This window comes from Falco cherrug, chromosome Z (genome assembly GCF_023634085.1).
Source record: "Falco cherrug isolate bFalChe1 chromosome Z, bFalChe1.pri, whole genome shotgun sequence".
NCBI lineage: Eukaryota > Metazoa > Chordata > Aves > Falconiformes > Falconidae > Falco > Falco cherrug.
Window position 1 is genome coordinate 22,432,668 of NC_073720.1, and position 23,641 is coordinate 22,456,308.

Consider the following 23,641-nt stretch of genomic DNA (forward strand, 5'->3'; position numbering starts at 1 on the left):
GTTATCTTTAGAAGGGACATTTTGTCTTAGATTCCTGTTGTACATGCAACATGGCGAAGATGGAGACTTAAACATGGCAGCTGAGGAATAGAGTCTGCACAGAGACAACTCCTCAAGGACAGGCACAAGATATGCTCATGTTGTTTACTTGAAGATATACTAGGTCCTTGAATGGAGTGTGCAGGTGTGAGATATGTTAGCGAGTTCCCAGGAAGTTAATGAATAAACAAGAGTATTTTGTATAAAGAGGGGGCTGAAGGGTTCCCTCGGTGTGCATGACTTTGGTGGAGCGATCCCCCATGCACCCAGCGCTGCCAAATAAAAGATAACCTCCGCTCGCCTGAATATTGCTGACTGATTCTTTAAATCAGGGGAAGGAATGGGTTAAACCATTTTTCCACATAGATTAAAAATTCAAGTGGTAAACTCATAGCTTAATCCTCTCTACCACAAAACCTGTCTGTCAGCCACAGTTTTGGAATCCTTTTACCTTTGGTTGCAAAACAACAGTTGTTTTCTTAGCATTTGGCAAAAAGATATTGCTATACTCTACCCCTTCTTCAGAAATTCAGTCTTCGTTTACAACAAAAAAGACTCTGATTATGCCTGTGGTAATAAACAGGGTTTCCTGCATCATTAATGTCTCCTTCTAACAGATTGCCTCAACTACCAGGTAACAGCTCAGGCCAGGAGAGGCAACAGTAGTACTCATACAGATTAAGCATCAAATTTCTTCTTCATTCCCTTATATTTATTTATGATTGTGGAGTTTTTCCATATTAATGCCAAATCTGTACATGTTTTACTTTGACCTTTGTCATAAAAATGACAGCATATCAGGAAAGAGAATAAAAGACATAAGCAAATAATCAGCATCATTAAAAAATAAAAAAAAAGAACTGAGGCAAGCTGGAAATAAAACTGTGTGCTGGACCATATTATTTGAAAAGTCCTAAGAGAGTGAAAACTGTTAATTTGGCAGCAAATTTCAGAGAATCTGAATAGTAAATAAGCCTTAGATAATTATGAAGATGCTTTGAATACTACTGCTGCAGCTGCCAAGACACCTTCTATAGCTCTATTCTGCGACAATATTTTTATCAAGTATTTGAAATGAATAGCATCATTTCAACCAATGATGACTAAGGCTGACTTCAGTGTTCATATGGGTATATTTAAACAGATTTTGTCAAGCTTCATTTCTATAGAAAGTCAAGAATACTACAGATTTCTGAGTGAAAAAATGAAAAGCATAACAAAAATCATAATCACAGTAGAAAATAAAAACCTTTTTTTTAAAAGATACTTGGTCACCAAAGATCCACTGAGATATGAGCACACAGGCATATTTTTGTAATTTTTTGTCTTAAAATGTTTGCCAGGTTAAAATATTCTAACTGAATGCACATGAAACAGAAAGGTCATTGTAAAATCTATCCAGGCAACTGGGGCCAATTCTATGCTCCATCCACACAGAGGTTAAATTACCTCTTTATGCAGGTGCTTAACAACTAAGCATGTGAGCAATCTGTACTTAGGATGTAATGCCCTCTCATTATATAGAATACGAACATTTATCATTTCTTGCAGTACTCTCTTTCTTGCCACATACCATGTGATGCAGAAATCACATGTATTGAGAACAATGACAGTGAATTGCAAGTTCTTTCTGTCTCAACAGTATCTGACCAGCTACAGGGAGGTCCTAGTTCTTTGGTGCATATGGCTTGAAGGTTTTAGATTTGATATTTTAAAATAATAAAATATAATTTCCAAAGTTGAGAATTATGTAGCAGCTTTTTTTAAAAAAATGAATTAATTATCAAAAGTTATGGATCATCAACACTAATCTGTCACTGTAGTGTCTTTCACTAAGCAGTTACTTGCATCAAAACATATTGGAATAACTCAGTGGTGCCTACCATTTACTGCATGGACCCCTGCATGGTCTAAAGAGAATGCTCTCACCATAAAAGGCTCCAAAATAATGGCAGCACATCCATCTTTCTCCAATCATCCCTGGATGTTTCAAAATCTAGGGACTGACATTGTGTAACTGCTAATCAGCTCTGATAAGGGTAAGTGTTCATATGTTTTTCATATCCTACAAAAAGATTGGGTTTTGACTAATATTAGACCTCTTGTAACATAGGAAAACTAACTCAACCATAGCAACATTTTAATTAGACTGAATCTTGGTTTGGGTGTTTTATTCACCTACTATGAAATTGCTGTGCCACTGAGTTGTTATCTACAAAGCTTTAGAAAAGAAGGGACCTGAAGCTTTCAAAGTGTTCTTGCTCTACTTTCATAGGCTCCTTATTCGGTTTTCCTCATTCATCCTAAGTGAAGAAAGTCATAAAATCAAGCATCTCAAAAAATTCTTTATTACACTTAAACAAAGCATAAATTCTGGAATGTGAATTCATGGTATATTGGGAAGCTAGTTGTTTAACCACAAGTTTTCTTAATTACTATGAGACAGCTAACTAAAGGCAGAAGCAGGAAATGGAATTTTCCAGGCTTCACTTTGAAGATTTTTCTCCTAATATTGTACAAAACAATTAGTTTCATTCTAAAAGAAACAGAAATAGACTCTTGACTGTAGCAACCTCATTGTGTTGTGCTTTCAGGGAAGCTTGTCAGCAGCTTCAACTCTGATCTTGCTTCCCGCTGTAAACATCAAAGATGCTTTTTGTGGCTTACCATAAAAATAAATGACAGACTCCACCATGGGCTCTTTTTGGTTGTCTTCTTCTGGGGACAACAAACTGCAGAAATGCTGCCTGCAGAAGTGCTAGAAGAGATCCAAACAGTTTCTGCAGTTTCTGCTTGCCCTGTTCCAACAACCCTACTTTGCTCCTCTTGTTTCCCTCACCAAAGTTGTACCATTTAGTCTTTTACAAAACAATTTTATCTTAAAATCTGTATGGTGGCTCAAGTACCAAATCTCAAAAGTTTAATAATAGACATGTCAGCATCAGTCCACCTTTGTTTTTACATACAGTAGACCATATCTTCAATGGACCTCAACAACGCAATGGCTAAGGATTTTGGATCAAATTCTGTATTCAGTTACACTGGTAATGTTCATGATGCTACTTCACCAACATTATGAAGTAAGTTTTGCGCTGATGAAAGCAGAATACTTTCCACAACAAAACACCATTTTTAGAATTTCTGAAAGCCTCTCAGCTTCCTTGAACATCTCTTTAGTGAAGAATAATTTTACTCCTATACTTGATTTAGGCAATAGTCCCAGTCCCCACTGTTAACATTTGATTCAGCCCTCAGAGAAGTCAATTAGAAACCTACTTTAGCTACAGTAGAATTGTATCTCTGTTGAAAGAATGATCTGCAAATAATTGTCTAGGATGGGATGTGACTTGCCCTCTCTGCAGGCACCATGAAGACATGAAGGCCCATTACCTATATGCAGAACCTTTAGAACAATAGAAAACTTAGTATCATTAGGTTGTTCTCAAAGTAATAGGAACACTGTCAGCATCACAGAACACCAGAAGCTTTATAAAAGATAAATGGGATGTGTACTCCAAAGTTCTGCTCCAAACTTTTTAAAGGCCAGTAATAGGGAATTTAAGAAGGGATTATGCTGTTGTTTCTAATGTGCACTTATGTGTAACCAATTTATTATTGTGATGTAATTCTAACTGGATTAAAAAATCATGTTCTGTGTAAAACAACTGAAATATTATATATTACACATTTTTGTGCAAATCTGTTGAAAAAGTAGTGACTGGCATTTGGCTGATATTTGGTGGGTTGTGACAATGACATACAAATATGAGTGCATTTTACACACCCAGTGAGTTTGTCAAGTTAATTTGTATTCTTACAAAACATTTAAAAATTAAGATCATATAAATAAAACGAATTACATAGATTTTAGGTACTAAAGAGCATAAAGGTCTTTAAAATAGAATTCACATGTAAAGTGGATAGGCTAGTCAGTGCTCATTTTGGTGTTGTCCTTGTTTTGACTGGGATAGAGCTTGTTTCCTTCTTAGTAGCTGCGATGTTTTGGATTTGGTATGAGAATAATGTTGATAACACACTAATGTTTAAATTTTTGCTAAGTAGTGCTTTCTCCAAATACAGGACTTTTCAGTTTCCCATGCTTTGCCAGTGAGCAGGTGCACAAGGAGCTGGGAGGGAGCAAGGCCAGGACAGCTGGCCCAAGCTAACCGAAGAGATATTCCATATCATTGAACATCATGCTCAGTATATAAACTGGAGGGAGTTTGCCAGGAGGGGCTGATAACTGCCTGGGAACTGGCTGGGTGTTGGGCATTGGGTAGTGAGAAATTTTCTTGTGCATCACTTGTCTTTGTGGGTTTTATAGCTCGCTTTCTTTTTGTTGTCTCCTTGTTCATTACTATAATTATCATAATCATATTTTATTTCAATTATTAAACTGTTCTCATCTCAATCCATGGGTTTTACCTTTTTTTCTGATTCTCTTCCCCACCCCACAGGGAGCAGGGAGGGCAGTGAGTGAGCAGCTGCATGGCACTGAATTGCTGGCTGGGTTAAACCACAACAGCCAGATTCCCTGCTAAACCCCAGAGTAATGGGTGCTCTCTGGCATACCTGCCAGAAACACTGCTGGCGTAGCCACCTAGCCCAGGAGGCTCCTGGCTCAGCGTACTGTCCTGAGCTGGAAACCTTGTGATGACTTTCTGAGGCAAGCAGGAAAAATGGGTGGCTAGCACAGAATTCTAGGTGCCATCGTTCTGTCAAGTCCCTCACAGACTGATACAGCAGTGACTAATTTCCAGGCACCGATAATTATGCCTTGTATCCACATACTATGCTTGTAGGGAAGTAAACATAATCAAGCCAGTGCAGCCCATTATCAGGTATATAGTTAGGCAAAATGCAAAGGGACAAAAGGCACCTTCTTCTAAACCCTTCACGGTATTTTTTCCTGTACTTTTAAAATAGTTTTTGACATTTGGAGTTCTGAAGTACTACTGAAACTAGTACAATTACATTGTATGAGGCTACTGCAGTTACATTCATTATTTCTGATTATCAAAAAGAACAACTTTAGTCTCAAAACATGTACTGACTGTTGAGGCAAAATCTAGGACACAAGAATATTCAGAACAAGTTTAAGCTATGAGGCAGTGACAGTTTCTTCTTCATCTGTGAAAGAGGATTTCTTTTCATGTATCCAAGATGACACCATACTGTTCAGTTTTAAAATTCAACAGCTTTTTCTTCTCAAAAAAGAATAACTCTCAAATCATTCCCTAAAATATTAACTAGTAAATGGACTGGTTTAAGGTTCTTTAAATCATCTCTCAGGTGATGCCATGACTTCCTAAGATACACTGGTTCCAAATATGTTTGCCAAATGAAAGGACAACTGGCACTCACACCCACTAGTGGCATTTCATCAAACTTTATCACAGCAGTGGTAAATCTTACCACTTTGGTCAAGCCAGTTTATTGCAATTTAAACTTTTAAAATATTAAAAATCAATAATTTTTTAAAGAGAATTAATTTTTATTTCTTTCCTTAGATTACTTAGAAATACATTCTCTGAACGCTTCTACATCTCTCACCTATTTATGCCACTTATATTAAAGCCATTGCCATATTACTTCTCTACTAAACAAAATTATCTGCCATAGATTATAAGAACAAGGACACTAATTCTGCTGTACTTGCTACAAATTATTTTCTTCCTCTTCCAGTCACTGTCATGTTCCTTTCCTGATTCTTGCCTGTTTGTGACACCAAAATGCTATGCAACACAGAGATAAGTTGTCCTTAATGACTGTGATTAAATATTTTATAGTATTCAGAAGCCAAATCTAAACACTTCTTTTCAGTGTAAAAACGTGATGCTTAGGGAATGCTGATTGCATATATGTTATGGTTTTAAATTGGGCACACAGAGAACAGCACCAACTTATCTTTCATCTCCCCTTATGTATGTAAATCACTGATTTTAAACATGAAACTATACATACGATTTGAATTTAACTCTATACTAGAGTAAAAGATGCTACTCTGCTTGCCAAAATTCCTGTAATTTTTGTATTAAGGGATATGTTTGCTTTTTTTAATTCAGATACTTTTTTGCTTTAATAGTGTTTAGACTTTGCCTTGCAAGTACTATCAAATTCTTTAAAAGACAGAATTAGCACACTTGCAGGATTAAGTTTGAATTTAAATATTTAACACTTCTCATAAAGGTGACCCAGTTTTATTACTGGTATTCAATAGAACATCTGTTCTCCTATCCAATACCAGTGGCTTTGTAAGGGTTGATGAATGTTTGTACTGTACTTTGGATATTTATGAACCTACACAAATACTAAGTACTAGTATAAATATAAAAGCAAGGGAGCAACCTGTTATTGTAAAATTATTTTTCCTTTAAATACTTAAGTCCAGGAAATGAGTTTATAAGGAAAAGGCTATATATGATAGCAGTCACAATTAAAAGAAATACAGAACATTGACAGCCTTGAAGTTATTTACTTGTGAGACTCTTTCAACAGAAAACATAAAGAAACATGTGAGAAGAAAGATGGGGTTCCTTCAAGATTATTTTAGAACATTTCCTAGAAAAGAATACAGTCCATTTTAGGAGTAAACCAGGCATACATCATACATAAAGACAGAGTAGTAGCAAAGATAATACCATTCTGTTAAGTCCCTTTTTTTCACTTGGGGGGGGGAGTCAAGCTTGGGGTTCTTTATTCTTCAGATGACAATAGCTCCTTCTGTTAACTGCCTTGTGGTGCTCTTATGTACTTCCGTGCAATTTCCTCAATGATTTTTACAAATCTGTTCCTGAGCCAGTGTGCAGGGAGTTCCTGTCCTCTACACCTCCTGTTGTGTTAGTTAACTGAGCAATGGAGTAAAGAAGAGGCTTACAGAGCAAGTCCAGAACTTCTTTCAAGGGAGGAGTCACTATTTTTTTTTTCCTGTCTGGTTGAAATCTACATCTTCTACAGAAAAGTGACATCATTTGGAAATGCATTCCTGCTGATGCACTCTAGTAGCAGTGAGAGAAATGAAAGCCACAAAGAAAAAGCTCTGATGAGTATTAGGAGAAGGTTTATATCCACTAAGAGACTGAGAAAGAATATCAGAAAATGCCATTTGCCTGACAGAAAAATGTTTTTCAGAGAAATCTCTGAAAGTTGATAGAATTTCAATTAAAAAGATGGATCCTATCTTACCTAAGTAATATAATATGGCAATGCTCAGTACAAACTGCTGAGCTTGGAAAATGGCATCTCTTGCTAAGGAAGAGCCAGAAAATGTGAAAAAGCTCTCAGATAATAATCCCATCCTTGAACCAATAGAGTTACCATGTTTATCAAACAGGGCTAGTGAGATTCCATAGTAAAACACAAGACTGTGATATGTCATATTTATCTGAGCAGTGTTGCACTATACTATTTCTGTTACTGACTGTGCAACAATACTAGGCTGTATCATCACTAGGAGAACCACAGTCTTTAGCATACAACTTGTTATGCAACAACAATTCTACACTGAAAGACTTACCAACTGGTAGATGAAATGCTACGGTTGTTTAGTCGTCAGGACAAACCCATGTAACGTAAGGAATATGTGAAATGCTGGCCTTCTGCATGTACTTATAGCTTCTTATTTGGCGTAATTACATTGGAGGACACCTCCTGCTGCAGGTTGCCTGGGATACAAGAAACAAATTTGGACCACAGAAACAAGTGTAATAATTAGCACCATTTTTCCAAATGCCAGTCTAGATTAGAAAGGCAAGTTTCTTCTAACAGAAATAGGACAGAAGAGGTAACACTAGTGTTAATGGCCTTGTTTTATCTGGCTCTGTGGAGGTCTGCTAAATGCTAATGTTATAGGTGGGGGGTATAACTCTGCACAGCCTTGATGTCCTAACGCCAGTCAGGATCACTAGTTTAAGTGTCACTGGTCTGAGTAAAAATCAACTTGTAGAAGGTGTCTTAATTTTGTATTTTATTCAGGACTAGTAAGCACTTTCTTTCTGCACATAAACAATATCTAACTAGGCTTATCTACCAGGCAGCTTCCTGGATCTAGTGATGCTGAGCCATCCACTTGGTACAATTTGCTTCAAGCTGCCGTTTTGTGGTTTATTCGAAAAAGCTTTTCCCATCCTACACTGTTATCACAGTCTTCCAGCGTGGCAGGTACTTTGCAGTGACCCAAGTTTTCTTTACAATTTATTCCAATGCCAGTGCTTCATGTTTGTGTGTGCAATGACAGGTCATTAGAGGATTATTACAAATAAAATAATTTCTGTGAAGACACTGAAACTTTATGCAAAAAAGCTGTACATTGTTAAACATGGATTTAATAAGTGCTACCATAATCCAGAGTCATTCTGTTTGCCTCTTGTTTGGTGAACAACAGGGCAGTGTGGAAAAATGGCTTAATAAAGATGTGACAAGCTACAAGATAGTAACAAAATGAAGTAATGAGATGATTTTGTTAACTCTGAGGAAAAGAAAATTAAATATCTAACTACAGCCTCTCATTCTCTGAGTGCTTAGTGCCCACAGTTGCCCTCATCAGAACTAAAAGAATTAAATAATTCAAAGATATTTTTCTTTTTTAAGAAGGATTTTTGTAATAAGTAATCACAGCTAGGAACAAATAGTTACAGTTCCTGTAAGCTAACACCTGGGAATTAAACACTGTTTTTATAAAATGTGTGGTAACTTCATGGGTTGTAACCTGTGGAGTGGAAGCCTGTATGACCCCGTTTCATCATTTCCCAGTACGTTGTGTTTTTTCACTAATTCTTTCTTCTCTGAGAATGAATAATTTGTGAAAAAAATCACCTCTTTGTGTAATACTCTTTTAGAAGGAAGTTAATATAAGTTATGAAGGGAGGAAAGTTACAGGATAGGGTAGGGATTTTATTCTCATTATAACAGGGTCTTGTTGGTTTTTCCTGTTTGCTTTGTATTGATGGATGCTGTCCTGTAAGCAACAGAAAACAACTTGTCAGGAAGGTTTCTGATGTAAGTGCACATGTACTGCATATGCTCGCATTGCCTGAATTTGCCTGGGTTTGTCTGTTATTTGTTGTTTCCTTATTTGAGGTTATAACCTTAGCATTGCAAACAAAAAGTGACAGTAATTGTTAACAATCTCAGTAATTACTAAGTAACCAAATTTTAATGCCCCTGAAGGGCATTTCAGCAATTTTATATACAATTATTCAGAAAAAAGCCTCCACCTTTTCCGCCAACATATTGAAAGGCAGGGATTCTTTCTTCAGGTGCCTTAGTTCAGGCACACCCAAGTTATCCGGTAAATCACATGCGTGGTGGTTGAACACAATGTATTAAACTCCTTGCTAAGATTAGAACAGCCATGAAGTTCAAACAAAATCTGTTAATCCAGGTGAGGGAGAGGGTTTGGGTCATAAAAAGGGATTTGTCATAAATATGATAGAAATGTAAGGTTGTGAGGATCCAAAAGAGCCCATCCTCCTGCGCAGAGACAGGGTATACACCATGTCTAAGAGATACTTAATCTCTTCTTGAATCACCTTCACCTGAGAATTATGACAAATGCCCTGTATAATATGATCCAGGGCTTAACTAGGCTTAAACTATGCTTAAACAGAAATATTTTTCCTATACTGGACCCTACAGTACTCTTCATGTACATGTCCAGTCCGCACTGGCTGTTGCTTCTGCAAGAGCATTACACGGGTTGTGTTCAGCGTGGTTAGGGTACACACCAGGGGACCTTTCAAAGCATTATTAATGCATCCTAGGGCAGTACATTTGAATATGTCACTTCTCATTTGTGAGTCTAACACTGTCATTATCACATTTAAACCTGTAGCTGTACTAATTTTTGGGAATTGTACCTTTCTTCCACATGCCCAGTATGTCAAGAGGCTGCTTGTGCTGGACCAGCCTGCCTGCTAGGCCTGCTGATGCCATCCACGTGCACTCTTCCCAGCTCCTATAAGAAACTGTGTATGACAAAGTTCCTCAAGTTTGGACAAAGCTGCTCTTTGAGGTTGCATTTTTGAGCTAATCACAACACTACCAACACTTGTGTGTCTCTCTGAGCTGCTCCCTCTCTTCTAACTGCATGTTAAGAAGACAAAAAAAGATCACTTTTTAAAAGAAACCTGGGGGAAGTTTTGTGGATGGGCTCTTCAAGGCACTCTACAGAGTATTGTTATGAGCAAGTCCAAAGGGGATAAAATGAAACTTGCTCATCTTTCACAAGTCTTTCTACCATTTGCTTGAATTTCATCAATGTTACACTAAGAAAAATTAAGTTATACTTTTGCCAGAGGAAATAAGAAAAGTAAGAAATGATCTTCCTTAGGGAAGGCTCTGGGACTTAGATGATACTCTACAGCACTCCACAAGTATAGATCCAGAGGTTTAGTAACCAGAAATTAATATGAATATATTTCTTTAAGCTAAAAGAACAACCTCAAAACACTGCCTACCCACTCTCAGAGCTAAACATAAAAAGCAGTTTTCTTCCCAGTATACTTTCGCTATGTGTGTACTACTTAGTACAAGTGTAAAAAGCTTAAGTACATTTAAATATATTCCAGTAGCTGGATCCAAAATACTCTAGTCTCATTTCTTCCTTTATGCACTTGATCTAGTGAGCCTGGAAGCATTTGAATTCAATTACGAACATGCAGATGAAAGAGCTTTTAACACTAGATTCACAGTGTATCAAGGTGTGCTGCTATTTCCAAGTAACTCCTCTCCTTTTCCACCAAAAACCTGTCTTTGACTGTAGCCATGCCATGCATGCCTTTCAGTCAGACACTGCATCTTCTTTGAAGGTCCACATTTCAGTTTTACAGCTCTTGTGCCTCCACCTTCAGAGAGACCTAGAACTCCTGCCACCTCCTCTGAGCAGAAAAGGACTTGCCCAAGCACTGCTGCCTGCTGGGGCCCTTCTACACGAACTGCAATCTCTCCTCATATATATTTTGACCCTGATGGAGATCTGTGCTACAGAATCCATCCCAATGCTGTTTATTTCTTAGAAATGGGTAGGATTTCAGTGTTTATCCATGTCACCTGCCATAAAAAGCCTGAGTTCTTTCAATGAGTTGCCCTTCTACTCACTGAATGTAAAGGAAGTCTTGATTTCAAATAATCTTAAAGCAGCAGTTCAGCTGAAACTGTACTGAGGTTAACATAGGTTTTAACAGAAACTACTGCAGTAATTTCTTCCAATCACAATATTTCTTTCTTATTGCTTTAGCAAAGTAAGAAGCAACAAGACATTTGCCTAGGGATTGGAATACAGTAGGGTTAATCAATTATATAGAAATTATATAGAAAAATAATATATGGGCTGGCTTACAACAGAAGACAGGACATTAATAACTTTTAGCTTTTCTGGTTATTACAGTAAGTAATTACAATGTCTGAGATTTTTTTTTTCACAGTAAGGACAAAACATCAAGTTTGTTGTGCTCATAACTCGTAAGAGCTCCCTAAACATAAATAGCCTTTGTTACAATACTTTTTAAAATCTTTATTGTGACAAATGCTAGCAACTTAATTTGTCAAATGCATAACTGATCAGAACAGCCTGCACATATAATTTCTATCTAGTTTCCAAGGTGAATGGATAGGAAATACAGTGAGATTTGCAAGAATATAAAAGCTGATAAATCTTTTATATTCTCTGACATTAATGAAAATAAAAACATACATGAATCCATTTGCAAGGAAATGTCTTATTTTTCCAAGGAATCTGTCAAGAAAGAGTAAACATCTATTTTAATCAAATTATTAGACAACAATTATATTTTAAGAAAATAATTTTATTTAGTAGTTTTTTTTTTAATAAAGCAACTTTTACTATCCCTTTTTGTTTTAGAAGATTTGATGCAAGTTTGTTATATGCGAAAAACCACAGGGAACAAAAATGCACCTGACTGCACCAAATTTTATCTGAAGTAGGGTAGGGATAAAAAATGCAGTTCTGATGACTTTGATAAAAACCCATCAAAAAACTTGCCTCACTATTTTTACTTCATAAAAGTATATACCATTGCAGCCAGAAATGTGCTCCAGTTGCAGAGTCAGGGTACTAGCAGAAGGGTATCTACAGGTCAGAGATCTGTGCTAGTGTTTAGAAGGAAGCTTGGGATTGATCTGTCATCATACTTATTTACATGCTTTCTATCTTCCAGGACTTGTGGAATCAAATCTACTACTAACCTTCCTTTAGAATATCCTTTTAGCTTGAATTTAGGTCCTGACTGCCTCATGATGAGAAATTGCAAATAGCTCTTCTTGCATATTTTTCACCTCCCTGTTGTATGTTGAGGAACAGGCATATTCAGGACTGAGTTCCACATCCTCTGGGTGTGCTACCAAGCCCAGTGCCTGCTTGGGTGTTGCCATGGCATTATGCAGTGTGGCTCTACCTAGTTACATGGACTTTACAATGGATTTATGAAAAGGCATAAAAAAAATCCCACAAAGACATAAAATCATAAACAAGCACATTGACAATCTACATGAATTCAAATGCCAACATAAAAATGTGCTAAAACACTGTGTGTTAAGACAAAAGTACCTCAGGTATGAATATTTGCTAATACTGTGTACCAATGACACAGAAACATGTAGACAGCTATAGAAAAACTTCCAAGAACAAGTAAAGAAACAATTCAATTTTTATAAGGCAGAATGTGTCCACATGAATTGCTGCAGAAGCCTTACTGGTAGTGCAAAGATGAGAAGTAATTATTAGATTATGCTACAAGGTAGATGCATTTGTGCTAAAATTATTTTCACAAGTAATATGAACAGGGTAATTCCTTCTGATAGAAAGGTTACATTGGATAGTAGAAGGCTGTTAGAAATGTGTATTTATCACTCAGTTAAATAATCTGACTGGATCGCTTTCTTACCACAATCCCTCTGAGACTTCCCTTGATGATCTGGGCAGGGGAGAAAAGGGAGAAATGAAAGAAGGAAGAGGAGGATTAAGACTAAATATAAATATCCGCAGTATAGTTGTTCTGGGATTACCTGTAGGCAGCAAGAGGCTTGGACAGAGGTTCATCTTATTTTGCTCATGTTTTTTCTGAAGCAGTTTGTTACCTATCAGGAATTCTGCCTGTGTTTCATACAATCAATAGGAATGCATAATGAAATATGACCTCAGATACATAGCTGCCGTGGGCCAGACACTCAGCAGCAGCATATGGAATGAGTAAGAGAATACATAACATATGTGCGAGAGCCATAATGACCACACTGCTGTCTACTGCAATAAGCACATCCAGCATATTCTTCAGTGCTTCTGTTATTTTGTGACTTTTGAACTAGTGTAGTTTTTCTGGACTGTCATTTTAACCTTAGCTAGATGTTATGACATCCAGCCAATGTGCACAAGTACCTGTGAATACAGGGAAGAGCAAAAGATGTTGTCACCGTCGCTACAAATGTAGAGCTGAAATGAAGGGCACAGTAAGAGAAGGTGTGCTTTTCTCATGTCTTCTGCTTTGAAGAGACTGCAATACATTCACACTCTTCACTTGTTGATTCTTTGTCTAGTATCTAGCAATGCTCCACTTTTCTGCATGCAAAAGTTCTTTAAGAGCAGAACTTGTTCCAGAATAATAAAGCAATAAGTGAAAAAAACAATTTTACTTACATACTTGCATTTGATTTAGGAGCAAATTTTCTCAGTAGTTCCTTTTCTCCAAATTTTTGCCTGACCATTGAAACCAGTAGAAGTGTATCAAAACTGCTGTATGTGGAGTGATCCCCTTCACAATAGCAGAGGTCAGCAAGCCTCACATTTTCTTACTATCTTTGGCCGGATCATGCACCTTTGTGCCAGCCCTATGCATGCTGCTAGAAGGATTCTTATAAGAATTACCTTGAGAAGCTGCATAGAAATCAAGTAATAAAAGAAAAGTAGCTAGAATTGCAAAAACATACAAAGAGATCTATTTAGTCCTGTTCATGCAGATGAGAGGCTTTTACAAAACCTGACCTTCTTCGGGAGCATACAGAGAAGTGACCAGAGAAGCCATGTTAGGAGTTATCAGAGTGCTGCAGGATGACATTGGTGACTGACAGAGCAATTATAAACTTTTGCCTAGATTTGCTGTGTTAACAAAACACGGAAGAACAACTTAATTCTTCCAATTCTCATGATTGCAGTAAAATCAGCAGCTCACTGACTGCTTTAAGGTGGGCACAGGACAAGTGTGTTTGAGTTTTATAGCAGTAGTTTCAGCACCTCCATCCATTCTCTAATACAGAGAAGCTATTATGCTTAGACATTATTTGTCTCTGTAAGTAAGGTGGTTCTTCTCTTTTTATCACTTTCTGATGCTATTGGAGTGCTGTGTCCAGCAGGAGCAAGTTTTAAATAGCAATACAATACAGATGAAGAGATGCCTAAAAGGAAAAAAGAGCACTAAGTGATCTGTGGGACAGCTCAGATGTTACTGTTTTCACAGAAGTACTGAACTGGACAAAAAAAGCCTATCAGTCTTAAGTGGGCAGCTAGGATCTCAAACTAATTCAGGCTCTTCTTGCATATTTACTGATTCTTAAGTGGAAGACATTATCTATTAGTAATTTTGCAGTTTTTTTCTGTACTGCAATCGGTTCTCATGATGACCTGAGAAGCTACAGTATTATGGTGCCTCCTTTTTAAAATTGTTTCTATGTAATAAATACGTTGATGACTTTTTTTAATCTTAAAAGTGACCTCATGTTCCTTTAACTTGACTGTTGACTGTCCTGCATACACATTTAATATCAGTTGCATTCAAGCCACAGGCAGCATTGTCCCTCACTAGGTCAGGCTGCTCAGACCTCTGTCCAGTCTGACTTTGGAGGTTTGCAGGGATGGGGCATCTGTTACCTCTCTGGGCAACCTGTTCCTCCAGTATTTCACCACTCTTCTCACAGAACATTTCTTCTTTATATCCGATCTAAACCTACACTTCTGCTTGCAACAATTGCCCCTTGTCCTTTCACTACAGGCCCTGATAAAAAGTCCCTCTCCATCCCTCCTATAAGCCCCCTTGACATATTGAAAGGCTGCAATAAGGTCTCCCTGGAGCCTTCTCTTCTCCAGCCTGAACAACCCCAGCTCTCTCAGCCTGTCCTCATGGGAGAGGTGTTCCACCCCCCTGATCATTTTCATGGCCCTTAGAGGTGAGAAGATGTGAGGCAGGGAGGGTGACAGCTGGCTGGGAAGGCACAGCTCTCAGGAGGGGGGGTGCAGTGTCAGCTGTCATTACATATTACCTGTTCGTATGTGGATTGAGGGATTATTTTTAATAGACTGGCTTTGCTGGGCATGAAGACATTTAACATTGGCCTTGAGAAGGTACATCTCGCAGCCTCATAGTTAACTCTTTTCTCACCAGACAGAACGTTCTCAAATCTGCTGCAGCAAGATCATTTCTTTTGTTAAAAGCCCATTTGATCAGCAAATCACCCTTAGTTACTTATTACAGTGTGTTTTGCTTTTTACTTAAAGCTGTGTGAGGCTCAGGGCAGCCATGAGGCGAGTATGGATGGATGCCGCTGACAGCGCGGCAGGTTGGGGAACATGAACGACGCTTCTAAGCTGCCCTACTTGGCACAGGGGAGCCCTGCGAGCAGGCAGGAGATAGCTGAAGCTACTACACTACAACTTCAGAGCAGCTCAGTCACCACACGGTGCCAAACATGCGCTCGTTCCCAAGCCGGGGACAGGTCGAAGAGGCTGAGGCTGGCACAGGCGGCCCGCGTCTGTGACAAGCGTCTCGCGTCCCGGGCCCGGGGCCAGCCGAGCGCGGAGGTGCGGCACCGCGACCCGGAGCCTGGCTTCCCGCGGGCCGCCCTCCTCAGGGCAGCGGGGGCACCCATCTTGCGCCAGCCCCGCCAAGGTGCCGCGCTGGGCGGTGGCGAGGGAGGAGCCAAGGCGCCACGGCGCAGCGGGGGGGCGAGGCCGAGGTGGGGCGCCCCAAGACCGCCGGGAGGGGACGCCGGGCGCCCCATAACGGCAGGCGCGGCTTGGGGGGACCCGGCAGGGCCGCGCGCCCCCTTCCACCGAGGCAGCAGCAGCAGAAGGAGGGGGAGAAGGGGGAAGAGGGGACAGCGAGCGGCTACCGAAGGCCGCGGCGGCAGCACCTCTACACCCGACTCCACCGTCAGTGGGTCCTTCCGTGACGCCACGCCGCGCAAGCGCAGAAGCGCCCAGCACCTTTTATATTCGGCCGGCGCCGTCTCTATCTCACCACTTTTTCCCCGTTGAGTACCTCCCTCCTTCCCTCCCTCCTTCCCTCCCTCCCTCCTTCCTTCCCTCCCTCCCTCGCTCCCTCACAGAGCCGCCGCGGTCGGTGCTACCACAGCGGTACGCGCTTTTCTCGTCCCCGGTGCATCCGGCCTGCAGTGCTTCTGGTTTCCTCGGCTGCCTCATAAAGCGATGGCAACGGCCGACTTCGGCAAGATCCGGATAGGCGTCAACGTGGAGATCAAGCGCAGCGATGGTTAGTATGGCGGCGGCAGGGGCCGGCTCGGCCTGTCGTCTTGGAGCCCTGGCCGGGCGCCGCTGCCGCCCCGGTGCGCGGCCTGCGGGGGGCAGGGAGGGGCTGCGCGCGGGGCCCATTGTGTACGCGGGGCCGGGGAGTGGCCGGGCCTGGCGCGCGCTGCCGTTGTCAGGGGAGCGCTGGCGCTTGGCGGCGCAGGGCGGTTGCGCGGGGCGAGCGGCGGCCGCCGCCGCGGGGGACAGAGAGGCTGCGGTAGCGCGGCGGGGTGGGGGGTGCGGCGCCGGCGGCAAGGCGGGGGGCTGAGGTGGGGCGGGAGGCCGGGAAGGTGCAGCAGGGATGGGGGGGGGGGGGCGGTGGCGGCAAGGCGGGGGGCTGAGGTGGGCCGGGAGGCCGGGAGGGTGCAGCAGGGATGGGGGGGGGGGGGGCGGGGGCTGAGGTGGGGCGGGAGGCCGGGAGGGTGCAGCGGGGATGGGGGGGGGGGGGGCGGGGGCTGAGGTGGGGCGGGAGGCCGGGAGGGTGCAGCGGGGATGGGGGGGGGCGCTCGTGGCCGGGGGGTAGCGGGGGAGGTGGGCGGCGAGACGTGCGGGCGGCGTGGCCGTGGATGGGCATCATGAGGGGATCGGGGTGGGGGGAGAGGGGCGTGGGTGGGAAGGGGAGCCCGAGGAGCCCTTGGCCGAGAGATGGGAAGGCCTTGCCCGGAGGATTGGGTGATGGAAGGAGGAAAGGCCTACAGTGTAAAGCAAAAACTTGTTTGCTCTGGTGTACAAGCTGGGCTCTGAATAAACGGCACGGCAGCGTGCCCGGACAGAAATGTCTTTGAACACTTCCATCACTTGATAGAAAGCTTGATGTTATTGTATCAGATGCTCTTTATGATTAAAATGTAACAAGAATGCTTGCTGATAATGCCCATGAGTTATTTCTGTGGGGGATCCAGTGTTTCTCATTTTGGTAAGTATCTCCTGGCGGGAGGATGCATGGTGCTGTCTAGAAATATACATGAATAAAGGAGGCATGTGTGACAGGTTTAGGGTGCTAGCTCTTCAGATTTGTCTGGTAGGAGAGAACTGACATGAGAAGTTCACTGAATTAATGGCAGGTCAGTCATGACCTCAGGTCTTCAATTTGAGTGGGAATATGTCATCTGTTCTTGGCCTTGGTGAGATCTGTGAAGCCTGCTAAACCAGGGTGGGGTTCTGCTGGGATTTTCTGGAAAGTCTTCGTATTTTCTCTTTCCAGGGTTCTGGAGCTTGCTAAAGAATAAGCAGATCTTTCTAAGAGAAGGAAGATCTGGAGGTCAAAGGCATTGAAGTTAGGATGGTTTTGTCAGGAGGCAGGAAACAAGCAGCCAACAAGCTTCATGCAGCTTGTCTTTCTTGTATCCTATACTGCAGTTCAGTCCTGCAATCAAATAGTGGTCAGTGTTGGCCGGACGCTATATTATACCTAGCCTCTCAGGTGGTGCTTAATAACTTCTGTGTCACCTGAAGTAACATAAAGGTGAAATGTATTCAGTTTATTGAACTAGGGGACTTAATGGTGCTGTGTATTAGATGTAGACAGGTGCTTCCTTTGAAGTATCTTTCTGTGACCAAGGTAATGTGCAAAATTTACCCACTCTTAAAAATGGTAGGATGACTGGCATGGTACATCTGAGATAACTTGCGGATAAATACCTGTATGTCAGTGCATCTGTTGGCCATCATGATGTGACACTTATTTATGAATTGAGCCACTTCAGAAACAAGTCCCCTATCTTGCTCTGACACTGATGCCTCCAGAGGCAATATGTAGCTGTAGCTTCTGAATGCTATGGTGGTGAGATGCTCTTGACAACCTTTTTTGAAGCCTGTGGGATGACTGCCATTGATTTCACTGTCACTGTAGCTTCTGAAAGCAAATAAAGGGAAGATGTTTTAGGAGGAGCTCACTAATGTAAAATAATGCCCTTTGAAATACGCTTAAAAGAGTACTAGCTCCCCACTCCCAAAAGAAACTGGACCTGCCTTGAAGGGAAGTAAAAATCCAGTATTCCCCTAACTGGGGAAACCACAGAAAACTTGTTTTGAATGTAAAGGGAAATTTTAGAGATTGGTTTGCAAAATGAAAGGTCAGCAGAAAAAAAAAATGAATCACAATGTGAAGAGATTGCAGATTTAACAATCATTAGAGAAGCAAAAACCATGACAACAGTGCTGTCTGTGTTGTTCCGCCCCACCTCACCCCCCCATCTCATTTGTTAGTGGCCTGCCAGTAAGATCTGTGAACTTTGTTTTTCTAAAGCACTGTCTGTGATTTTTTTTTTTTTTTTTACACAGAAATTGGATACATATCTTAGATGTGTGGGGTTTTTTTTCCTGAAATTGGTACCTTTCTAGATGGGGGAAGAGTGGATTAAGTTGGATTTTAGTTCAAACCTGAAATATACAGGCAGACATGGGAAACTTGATTTGGGTAATAACTTGAAGGACTTGGGTATTGCCGTGGTAATTTAGAGGATAAAACAAAATGAGTTGGTAGCTAGGGATCATTCACAAAAATAAATAAATATTAAAAACCCATATAATTTTAACTAAATACATTTCTAAAGAAAGCTCTTAATAAAATATATATCAGGTGCTGTGCGTGTTTAGTGACCCATTTGGCAGTGTGATAACACTATAAGGTAACAGGTAAGACAATAAGAAAAGCTGGCAAAACCAGAACAAATCTATATGATTAAGTAAAACAAAAATAATATGTACCCGTGGTAGATACAAAAGAGAACAAAAGGCTGCTTGTTTGTGGATAAATTACACTTTGGAACAAAAGAAAATTAAGTATGTTTAGTATTGTGGAGAAAGAAACATCTGCTGGTTTTTCTTTGGGAGATCAGCAGCAGGGCTGTCTGTGTAGTGCAAGCAGGACCATGACAAGCCCTGATTGCCTGAATAGGGATGTCATCACAATTGACATCACTGGAGATACTGAGCCTGGAATTCTCTTTTTCTATGGGATTTTTCCCCTCAAGTTTGGTGTAGGCATTGTTTGGTGAGGAGAGGATTATTTTTCACCTTCCTGGGCTCTGTGAAGAGTGGGAAGACCCATCCACCAGACTTGCCAGGTCTGGACCCCATAGCACAGGAGGCAGTTTTCTGGACCATACTAATTTTGGCAAATGCTGCTTCTGAATTTGCAGCCTCATGTTTCTCCTAAATGTGTTTCTTTTGTATATGTAACTAGGGCATTGTATTATTTTTGAAAGAAAGTGAAGTTTTGCAGTTTTAATTTTTGAAGACCAAGTGGCAGAGGGTGAAGGTCAATCCTATCCAGATGTCTCTAGATGAGATAATGTTCATGCTAGTTCCTCATAAACATGATTAGGAAAATTATGGCTATTTCACAAATGCCTGTTACAATCTTTGAAGGGATGGGTAGCTTGTGTTGCAGTGGTCATCCACAGCAAGCCTCTGTAGCAGATGTTAAGTTGTAGTGTATTTTTGCACTATGCAACATCTACTGTTGAGGCATACAGAAAAGCTAAAGTGCTCAGCTGACAGACCACTGCCTGAACTAATATAACAGATGTGGGCTTCTAAAGAAGTGGTAAGTTCAGAGAATGTAACACAAGCAGTAAGTTTCCTATACTGAATGTCAGGCCCATTAACATTGCAGTAGCCTAGCCCCGCTAAAAATAATTGCCTGGGTTTGAGCCAACAAGGCTTAAACAACTGTGTGATGGTCATAGCATGATGCTGCCGGGCAGAGTCCCGCTATACTGGTTTTGGGGGAGGAATGAGAAGGTCATAGTGGAAGTTGTGAGCCTTTCTTCTCCATAACCTGATCAGAGCCTGTGCTTAAATTTTTCATTATTATGGCTCAAAAGATACTTCACAGAACTGTTGCATGAGATGTGTGAGCACAGTGGCTTTTAGGGCCAGTGCACTTCAATCATGTCAAAGGGTGGGGAAGGCTGAGATTGTCTTCTAGCCTTATTTCTTGAGTCACCTGGGAGAGCGCCAAGGGGTTTGAGTCACATGTCAGCCAGTGCTGTAGCCCGGACTGTAATTTAGAAAACAACCACCCATATTTAACATTGCTAACTTAGGTTTCTGAAAAGTATTAGGAAGGTGAAAAGGCCGTGGCTTTAGTACTGTCATATATCACTGCTTCAGAATTGTGGTGGTTTAGAGAAGTTTTGCTGATAGAAAAAGTTCAGTTTGCTTAGAGGTATGGACCCAAATACAACTTGGTATATGTGATCAACCTAGGTTGAGAGTTAGTTAAATTGTTTGATTTAGCCTTGATTATTTGCTTTTGCTGCTGCCGCTTGAAGCTTTTTCTGCACCCATAGCTACCCTAAAGGACTCTTGCAATAGAGGGGATTTATTTGATATTTCTGCAGATGTTTATAGTTGCTTTCTTCTGTTTGACAAATGTTCATCAGATGACTAGGAAGCGGGAATGGAGAAATTTATGTTCTTGTATTGATTAGGATGAGAACATTATAACGTATGTGTGTTTAAGGTAATTGTAAAGTGTTGGCTTAACATACGTTCCTGTTGAATTACTGTATTTGGAGCAATATTTTCTGCATGCTCTAGTCAGTAGAGATAAGCCAGATGCCACACACTGTGTGACAGAACATATTTATACAAATAATAACCTTCTGAAATAACTTCTACATTACTTTTGAGCTCTACAGCAATGGAACAACTTCTCAGAAAAAGTTTTGCCTCTGATGTGAATTCTGATCATGTGAGGAGAGGCGCTAGAAATTAAAGACATGCTGAGTGAAGAGTCAGTGTATGAGCACTATGAGTCTACTTTTGTTTTCGAGATGTGTGTGAAAAGTCTTTCTTGAATCACTTGTTCATTTTTCAGTTTGCCATAATGCACATTTGTGTTTACGTATACATATTTGCATTTCGCATTTTGATACCAGCCTTAGAAAATGCACCACAAATCAAGGATGTTGCCTTCAGCCACTCTCTACAGATTGATTTGGCTCTTATGCTTTAGGATTTGCAGCTTGGTCTTGCTTTATATGCTAGACGAGGTTTATGCCAGCCTAATTGGTTGCTGGCATTCCTGAATTTCCCAGCTGCTGTATTCAGCTGTGTACTAGAAAACTATAATGGAATACTGTTTGCAGAGAGCAAGAGGCAATTGTAAAGATGTAAATGTGCTTTCTGGCTCTTCAATAACATGTAAAAGTTTTAGTAACAAAGAAATTTTACAAACAAGTTGTATGGGTACATTGCCAGTTTAAACATTATAGTACACATTTTCTATCTAAGTTGAGCATATTCGGAAGGTGGGCATAAAAGCCACTACTAACAAAAATTAAGTGTTTTTTTTTTTAAATTCAGTCCTGACTTTCTTGGCCAGGAAACAGATGAAATCTGGCACAGAGATGGAAGGTCTATTGTGATTCTTTTGTTACAGCATGCTGGCTTACTGTGTTTGTGAGAGTGTTCAGTGTTTTCTATTGATCCATCAGCCTGCTTTGATCTTCTTGGACTTGTTATGGCAAAGGTTAAACCTTTTTAAATTATTATTTGTACTCTGTCAAAAGTAACAGAGGAGCAGGTAAGAGGACTTACGTGGTGGCTCTGTGACTAATACAGTGTCACAAGTTTCAGCTGTGAATAGTGCTTTTCTTCAAAATTTATAAAATGCAGTAACAAAGTATTATCATAATATTGTTCAGAATGTTTTGCTTAAGTTAGACCTTTTCATATGTAATTATTCTCTTGATCCTGCAGATAGCTGGGCCAAGCCTTAAAAGAATAGCAGAAGATTATATCAACGTAAGCTTGAGGAGTCTTCAGTTCCCACAGTTTTTGTGTCCTTGTGGTTCCAGCATGCTGTTTGTGGAAGTGGTGGGAGCAGCACTCTGCAGAAAGGACAGTGGCTTCTGTTGCTATTTTGCTGATGGACCAGATAGCTAATTGAAACAGTTCTACAACAGGGTGTTCTTGCACGAAATTAAGTCCCTAGAGGCTATTCAAAGTGGAAAAAACAATGGAGAGGTGTACTTAGGATCTTGCACAAAGAAAACTTGGACAAAAATGCTTGTCCAAGGAAATACGGTGCAAAAGCATTGTGCTTGGTGAGTCTGCTTCAGCCCTGCAACCAGCAGAATTCAGCAGGGTCCTGAGGGCAGGATGCATGCCTGGACAATGTCCTTTGGGGTGAGGGGAAAGGGAGAAGCATCCATGCAGGGAGGGGAGGGCACAGGTGTGGTCCCTGCCTGCTCATCTGGCAGCACCTGAGTGGCAAATACAGCTGGGGCGCCTGTGAAAATTGTGCTCAGGAAGCATGAATGGAAGAGTTTGTTCAGACAAAACATGGGTGAGGGAAATAAAAGGCAGCAAATGCTAGAAGAAGGAAGCAAAGTGAAGCAAAGGGGGAGGATTAACCTTCTTTAGTGATGGGGTGAATCTTACGCTTTGAGCAAGGACAAGTGTAGAGGTTGTAAAATGTATATGTACTGTATGTTGCTGGGGAGGTGAATGCTGCAGATATGAAAGTAGTGGTGCCCAGGGCTGCTGCCTGCCTTGCGAGTCTCTAGAGTGCTAGGCTTTTCCAGTTAACTAATTCAGTTAGTCTCTTCCCCTGCATGTTATGTTAGAGTACATAGATTTGCCGTTACTGTTCATGACTTCCCCATAGTCTGTTGTCTTGCTTTATTTTAACTAGATGTGAATGTTGAGCAGCCTTTTCAATAAAATAAAGAGTATACATTTGTTACTTGTGCTGTTAGGTGAGGTAGTCCAGGATATTGGTCAAGGTTTTTTTCCTTTCTGTCCCTCAGCAGGTCCTAAGAGGCTTAGACTGTATAAAAACATGAACTTTGGAAATTATGATTGAAATGGCTAAAACAGAAGTTTGAAACAATCAGTGGAGGAGAAAACTGGAATGGATTTATGGAGGCTGTGCGCTTTACAGAAGAAGACAGGTGCAGGGTGGGGGAGACAGACCAGGACAGATGTGTAAGGAACCTTGCTGTGGCTTGCCCCTAGCAAGCGCTGCGACATATACACGGCCTGCTCCAGGACAGTCGCTTGTGCTTTGGGAGCTGCACATGGCTCCTGGGCACCTGGCAGGTGGGTCAGGGCGGG

The 23,641-nt window shown here is 41.0% G+C and overlaps 1 protein-coding gene across 3 annotated transcripts in view; it reads left to right on the forward strand.

Annotated features, from left to right (window-relative positions):
• Positions 1 to 16,342: 16,342 nt before the first annotated feature.
• Positions 16,343 to 23,641, forward strand: part of KIF2A (kinesin family member 2A) — a 41,782-nt gene continuing 34,483 nt past the window's right edge. For all 3 annotated transcript variants that reach the window (XM_027808140.2, XM_014281535.3, XM_027808146.2), the window contains exon 1: positions 16,343 to 16,535. In XM_027808140.2, the coding sequence (XP_027663941.1) occupies positions 16,472 to 16,535 (64 nt within the window). In that variant the 5' untranslated portion in view covers positions 16,343 to 16,471. The remainder of the gene's footprint in view (positions 16,536 to 23,641) is intronic.